Here is a 7,306-nt window from a genome sequence, read left to right on the forward strand (position 1 = left end):
TGTGTGTGTGTGTGTGTGTGTGTGTCGAAATAGTGTACCAGTAGGAGGAGGGAGGAGAAATGATGCACGAAGAATGCTATTCAGGCGGTAGAAGGGTTATGTGGCCGCTGCCGAGAGTGTAGCGCTTGTAGTCATGTATACAAATGAACCTAGAGTACGATTTACAAGAGGCACAAAAAGGCGTTCACGAATATATGCACATAGCCTGTATTGGCTTTTAGACGAGGCTATTTCTTTTTCTGTTTTTTTTTTATTTACTACTACAGTAGAGCTATTTCTGTGACTTTATCCAATTCCCCATACATTCACCAAGTATAGTCCTCCTGTTTCACGGAATTAGCATGCATGGATTACAAGCACGAACCGAAATTACATTGATATGTGCGTTATAGACCGGTCTGTAGCTAACCATCACAGAGTTGCTCTCGCGGGTATTTTTCTTCCCTGCCACTGAGCCAGGGACCTTCCTTTTTTATTCTCGCAGGATCAAGCCCAACTTCCGTTCGTTCGTTTATTGCACTGCCATCGCCCACGGCAACTACGACGACTGGGAGTTCATGTGGGACATGTACAACAAGACCACCGTGGCCTCGGAGAAAGTGAGGCGCCTGCAAAGCTTGGCCTGTTCCAGGGAACCATGGGTCCTCAACAGGTGCGTTCATGTTTTCATTCTTCACGGTGCACTGCATTAACTCCATCCCGAAGTCGATTACCATGTGTACAGCTAGCTTATGCGCTAAGCTGCACTCGTCTAACGGATTTGAGATCGAAAACTTCGTGGCAAGCACCTTGCCTTCACAAAAGCAGCGCTATACAAACATGTCGAGATTTGAATGCAGATGCAGCCAAAGGCAGCAAAAGCAAAGTTCTCGAATTCCGGATAAGTTTGAAGCCTGTGACTACACTCGGGCATTGTGTAAGTGCAGGTCCAGGAATCCAGTACCTGACATGGCGACAAAAATAGCACCAGCAGGCAGGCTCAACACAGGCAATACGTAAAACAGTTCATCCCATTGTCTTCGCCGCGTCATGCGTGCCGCCTTAATCGACGACTTTTCTTTTCAACCATGCTTTGCAGAGGCTTCCCTTCTATTTCTACGTGCGCATCGACATGGCAACAATGTCCGAAAGCCCATTTGTTAAGCTGTTTTGTTCTGCTTTTGAAGCAGGTTTATGGGCTCCTTTCATTCCAAGTATGTCGTCTTGAGAAGATTTTGTCAAGTGTGGTACCTGATCTTGGCTATGCACCCGCAGTTTTCCGATAGAATTTACCCGACGAAAATATCCCACGAAAGTGTTCCGTTCTCTTAAGGTTAAGGTTCAGCTTCATATCGCAGTAAACACGAGAACGATTCCGAGCATCGTCGACAACTACGGCATTTCGTAGTCTGATTTGTTAAGAAACACCACGCTTCACGAATGGTGCGACAGCAAAATGGAATCATGTAAGAAATAAAGGAAGACGTCTTGCTAATCTTGTGAAGAGAAAGAAGTGCGCGACGAACATGCCAGTCAGTGGCATCGTGATCGCTGCGCGTGCTGGACCTGACTGTGTTCGCTGCCGCTGTGTTCGCCGCTGATCTGCCTAGTCCTGCTGATCAAGTCCTGTTGATCTGCTGAATAAACCCCCCATCCTTACAATCTATACATATTAGTTCCTTTTAGGCAGGGTCTCCCTGCTCATCTCATCAAGCTTTTTTTTATTTTAACAGACATCCGAAGCACGCGACAAAAAGACGATTCAGAGTGTTTTCTCGGCAGTTACATTTTGTTTACGTATACGCTCTTTTATTGCCTCAGCGAAATGTATTGCATTAATTGAAAGAGAAAATGGTGAAACCGTTCTTTTTAGTTGGTTCTCATTTATATTCTCAGCTTTGTTGCCTTTCCGACCGTGCGGAGCTGGGCAATCGGTCGGCTTTCGCTGGTCCCGCGCTTCGTGAAGCCGAGCTCATTTTGTGTTTCGATAGCATCGCAGTTCAAAATAGCGCCACAGAGGATCGCGGCATAAATAGCAGCAGCTAACGGTGGAGGGAGAGGTACCTGATGCCCCTGCTTGGTCCTCGGTTAGGTGTCTCTTACGACCAACGGCAGTTGCCGGAAACCGTGACCCCACCTCCAGAGGAAACTTAAAGCGTTCCTTTGAAGTCGCCGTCTTGCTCATTTGCTGGTCCTCGCATGGTGAAAGCAGGAATGAAAATGGCGCTGCATGGGCCAATGATGCAAAAATCTTCATCGCACGACTTCCTCAACGTTCCCTCCGCCATCCCCGTTCTTGCCCCACCACGGTTTTCCAGGCAACCTAAGAAGAGCGGTACAGTTGCAGCCGAGAAGGGAAACACAACAGGGCAGAGATGGGGCTGTTTGCTTCTGACTTCGCTTATCTGGAGGAAATAGAAGTGCACAGTCGAAATCGGCAACTTAGAGAACGAGCGTTTCTTACACGCAAAATTAAAGCGCGAGCACGATTCAGGTGATGATGTTAGAGTAGAGGACGCGAAACACTCGTTTCTTGTCCTAACAACGCCAGCCAAAAGATTTTTTCGCGACCTATATGTTGCCGTTACACACTGCGGGGCATTTTTCACGCTCTTTATGATCAGCGCTTTGCGAGAAGCTTTGGCGCCTTTCTTCCATTAAGTTTCAAGTGGGGCTTATTTGCCTCGCAGTTTCCTGATGAAGTCAATCACGCCCGACTCCGGCGTTCGCCGGCAGGACGGCGCGGCGGTCATCGGCGCAGTCGCTTCCACTGTCTTCGGCCGAAGCCTCCTCTTCAACTTCCTTCTGGAGAACTGGGAAACAATATACAAGACGTAAGTAGCATACGGTGTACCGCGTCCCAAGATATTCTCTCCAGTGGAGAGAAGACTGCTCTACGTGGATTACGCGGCGACGTCGACACAATAAATGATCACTGTCACTCATTACCTTTAAGCACAGTCAAACTTCAAACTCCTTATACCGCACTGTATGCTGTTGGGCCACGTAATGCGGCACTAGCTGTAAGTGATCAGGAGTCTCCAGGTGTCTGAGGGTGAGCTTCTTCTCAGACTTGCATAGTTTCAAGACACCCGTAAATGTCCGGCTGCACGGCTCACCAGTAAATCCTATGGCTTATGATTGTTTTCCCGCGGTTGCACAATAGGGTGTCTATAAGCATTAAAATTCTTACTTCAACTTTGTGCGGTGGCATTTCTGACTGGGTTCTCCTAAATTTGTTTTCCGCTCAAAGGCCTTCAAATAATGCTTGCGGTGGTAGCAGGGCAAGAGCCTTCTTTGGTAATGTTCTTTATTGACGAAGTCCTTATGGCATGATAGTCGGATTAAGAAAGAGATAGACGTGCTGTTTTCGTGAACTACATCATCTTTCACACTGATGCATTTTCGAATAAGTCTTTTTGATGCTAAAATATGCAAAACCTCTCACAATGATCTTCATGAAATATTGTGTACTATTTAAACAGCCAGAAAGCACCTGTGTGTTCTTGTGCGTGCGTTTTGTATGGGAAGGAGTGAGGGTAGGGGGGTGGGGGGGGCAGATGGAGTGAGGTGTAGTAGACGTTTTTTGTTTTCTTTGAGTGCGCCTTTTGAGTATTAAGTCTGGTAGATGTTTGCAACGTGGTCGGCGTATTTTTTTCTCTGCAGTTATTCATCTGGTGCGTTCTCGCTTCCCCGGATCTTCAGCGCAGCCAGCGGCTCGATACATTCCCGCTTCCAGCTTGACATGGTGAGCGGCGGCTTACTCCTTTTCAATCGAAGCCCTGTTACATTATCTGAGGCTGTTTTGCGCACCAGTAAAGTTTGCATAAAGATCTCGAAGCTCGAGACATTTTTTTTTTTATTTACAAGCACACGCCAGTACTGTTCAGCGATCTTGTCTTATTTGGTGGTAGTGACCTCCATGCTGTTCAGATGGTTACGAGTGTCGGATTTAAGCCTTGCCTTGCATCGCAGAGAAGTGAGTAGCAAGCTGGCGTGCTGATGTTGATAATATGCAGTTTTCCGAAATTGTCGGTCACACTGTTATTAATTTATTTGCTCTTGGTTAGTTTAACGCACATCTTACCTGGTGTGCACATACCGAATGCCCAGATAGCAGTCGATTTGTCAAAACCGCAGTTCATGTGCTTGCGAAGTTTAATGGCTTTCTAGGCAGGTGCGTGAACCTCTGAAGATTGCTTACAGCGCCCACAGAGGCCCGGATGCGTGCCCTTTCTAGTCTGTGTGCTGTCTGTAATGGACCTTTTTCCAGTAGAGCACTCCTCTTGCGGCCGCCAAGCGAAGTACGTTTGACGGGACGGGTTAGCGAGGCTCCCTCGCATGTTTTCTGCACAATTTCTTCCATAAAACGCGTGAGGCATATGTGGACACACCATGACACACTTTCCATTTGCTGTACTTTAACCAAGGCAAAAGGACGCTGACGAAACTGGCCGTGCCTTTTCGCTTGAGGATAGGGCAAGCGGATACAATACAATGCGTGCGTTTCTAAACACCTAGAAGGTGCCAGTATTGCACCTAATTATGGCGCAGCAGTTCGTCGCGTCGATGAAGCGAGGGAAGCCGTTTCGTGGAAAAGCACGGAGAGAACTGCTCCCCCCATTTTCGCTCCGTTTATCCCGGAAAAAATGGGGGCCGAAGAAGCTTCGCGCATGCGCAAGATGCTACTGGAAAAAGGTCCGCTCTATACTCCGGTTCGTAACGATCTTTTTCATCTCTTCAGTTCGCTGTGTTATTGCACAGCGCACATCTTTATGGCCCATAGATTTATGCGCCCGTCGTACTCATCAAGTACTTTCCTTTCCGTCACCCACTTATTTGCAGCTCGGTGTGTTCTACGAGAAGCACAAGGACACCGTGTCGGCGGTGGGGCGCACCTACAAGCAAGCCGTCGAGAAGGCCGAGTCCAACATCCGCTGGAAGGAGAAGTACTACGCCCGGATACGGGATTGGATCAACGAGAAAATAAAGTAGCCGCCCAGCCTGCGCGCTTAGGCACCCTAGGTTACCAAATTACAAAAAAAAAAAAAAAAAAGCAGACAAGTGCGCGCTCCTGTCTTCTTTTGATGTGTCCCTGGCCTTAATATCTGTGCTGATGCTTCAAAAATGGATGGAGGCCACTTTTGTTTTTTTTAACAGACATGCCTCCTTAAGTGAATTAGGGGCGAAATGTTTTAATGCAATGTTTGGCTTGAATTTTAGGCATGATTCTATGTGCATAAGCAAAACGGGGAGAGTAGTGTGCTTTACGTGGTATCGCATGCTCTGCTAAATCATCCTTTTGGTCTTTGCATGAAACTTTATATGCGTTCTCAAAGCATTTAGAAGTTCAGCACATTGCATGTCCACAAAAAGGTCTGGAATGCTGATGCTTAGCAGAAAGTTTTCTTCTATTTTGTACGTTCCAGACATTTCATTTTATTTTTTATTTGTGCGCTTTTGTGCGCGCGGTGTCATCTTATAGTTTACATCTCACAAGAAAGCCTTCTGTGGGGGTCCTACATGTATTAGATAATGCCTAGTTTGTCTAAACGCAAGTCCTTGCCAACACTATCAACTTATCTTTTATTAGCACCGCCTTGGTGGCAAACTCAGCATTAAACATTAAAGCCGGTTTTATAAAATCTCATCCTAATATCGATGATGCCAAGCAGTGTATGAGAGTCATTTACCGCATACTGTATACCTCTGCAGTGTCTTGCATATGTGACTTTAATGATTTCAGCTTTCATAAAGTTTACTTCAGCGTAGTATAATTTGCCACACAAAAATATTTCTCGGCAATCACAGGCCTAAAGCATTCTTTGCTAGTGTAATTTTTTTACGAGGTCTTTTGGCAGGAAACCCGTTTATTAGTTTAGTTTTAAACGGGCATTTGCAGTTTTTCCAGCCTGCTTGCTTTATCGACATAGTTTTAATATTTGCGTTTGCCATTGTGAATGTCAATAAAATCATATGTCCAGTGACTCCCTTTTTACCCCGATGCTTACTACCGGTTTGTCATATGATCTGCATTTATTCTGATGACCTTGTACAAATTTGTGTAATATAGAACAAGCAAGACTTCGCGTCTTGCTCGACCGGTTCGCGCATTTCAGCACAGTGTAATCCGCGTCTTCATCACAATACTGTGCTAGTACTCCGTACGCTTATTTCTTAGTTTACGCGATATTATTTTGTTTTTACCGTTTAAACTATTTGGCATGTGCACTTCGCCACTTATCCTTGTAGTTTATAATATGTATAATTTCTCAAATTGTGAAATACCAATACTTCTCACCACAAGAATCATCGTTCCGAATGAGCACCTTTGCCATTTCTTGGCCTCTCAATGTACAGATGTATCCCACAACTCTTAGCAACAACACCGAAGTTCTTGGTCTTTGATGTGTCGTAACGTGATGACCACTAGAGTTATCGATGAACAACATCTGTATGCTGCGAGGCAGTCTGCTGATTGCCCAAGCGCTTTTGCTCGTTATGGTCTACTACAAATTTTCACAAACTATTAAACGCGTGTGAGGCTCGTTCAAGTGTTGTCACTAAAAGTTGTGTGGTCTACCTGCAGTTCTGTGATATCTTGGTATCACAAGTACTGTAAGGAGTAACAATACGATGGACTGTATTCCTCATTGGCAGATATTTTTAATCTGCTTCATTCCATGACAGTTGGTGTCCTGTAAACTTACTGTAAATAAAGGACTTCCAGGTACAAACACCAGCTCAATTTCTTGGGAGAGACTGTCGGTTTGGGTTTTGCTTAGTTGAATCTGAGTGGCCAGTGCTCAGTAGACTTACTATCCAGATATAAATAAAATATAAACGAACGAATATATTTTCGAAAAGGAAGGCTTTAAGCTATTAGTGGAAAAGGTGGAGTAGGGGTATTGTTGTGTGGGTTTCCTTACAGAGACCGAAGTCCATCCTTCACTACCGTCACCAAGCTAACACCATCACTCCAATCTGGGTGTCAGCGAGGATTAGGAGACGACAAATAGGCTCATTTCCTCGCTCACGATGCTTCCCCAGACAGCCCTTCCTCTTGCCCTGAAGATTGCAACCCCATATAACCTGCTCCACATTCACCGCGAATGTGCTTACAAAAGTACGCGCAACCTGATTTGCCTTGTAACCTTTGCGACCACTGCATTCTCAACTGGCCTGACTACCCTGCTGCCCGGAATGCCGTACCTACCACAATAAAACGTGCCAAAGGTCCTGCCCTCTCACCAATTTCTCTCTGAGCTACTTCCAGCGCAAGTTCCAACTCAACACGACGACTCGAAACCTGGCGCAGTATTGCTGT

General features: G+C 45.8%; 1 protein-coding gene across 1 annotated transcript in view; it reads left to right on the forward strand.

Annotated features, from left to right (window-relative positions):
- LOC146185590 (aminopeptidase N-like) overlaps positions 1–6,716 on the forward strand; it is a 106,595-nt gene extending 99,879 nt beyond the window's left edge. Inside the window, exons 17-20 of the mRNA XM_084606510.1 lie at positions 485–652; positions 2,670–2,813; positions 3,646–3,727; positions 4,825–6,716. Coding sequence (XP_084462636.1) covers positions 485–652; positions 2,670–2,813; positions 3,646–3,727; positions 4,825–4,974 — 544 coding nt within the window. The 3' untranslated portion in view covers positions 4,975–6,716. The remainder of the gene's footprint in view (positions 1–484; positions 653–2,669; positions 2,814–3,645; positions 3,728–4,824) is intronic.
- The last annotated feature ends 590 nt before the right edge of the window (positions 6,717–7,306 follow it).

This window comes from Amblyomma maculatum, chromosome 6 (genome assembly GCF_055883805.1).
Source record: "Amblyomma maculatum isolate TAMU_Amacu chromosome 6, ASM5588380v1, whole genome shotgun sequence".
Classification (NCBI taxonomy): Eukaryota; Metazoa; Arthropoda; class Arachnida; order Ixodida; family Ixodidae; genus Amblyomma; species Amblyomma maculatum.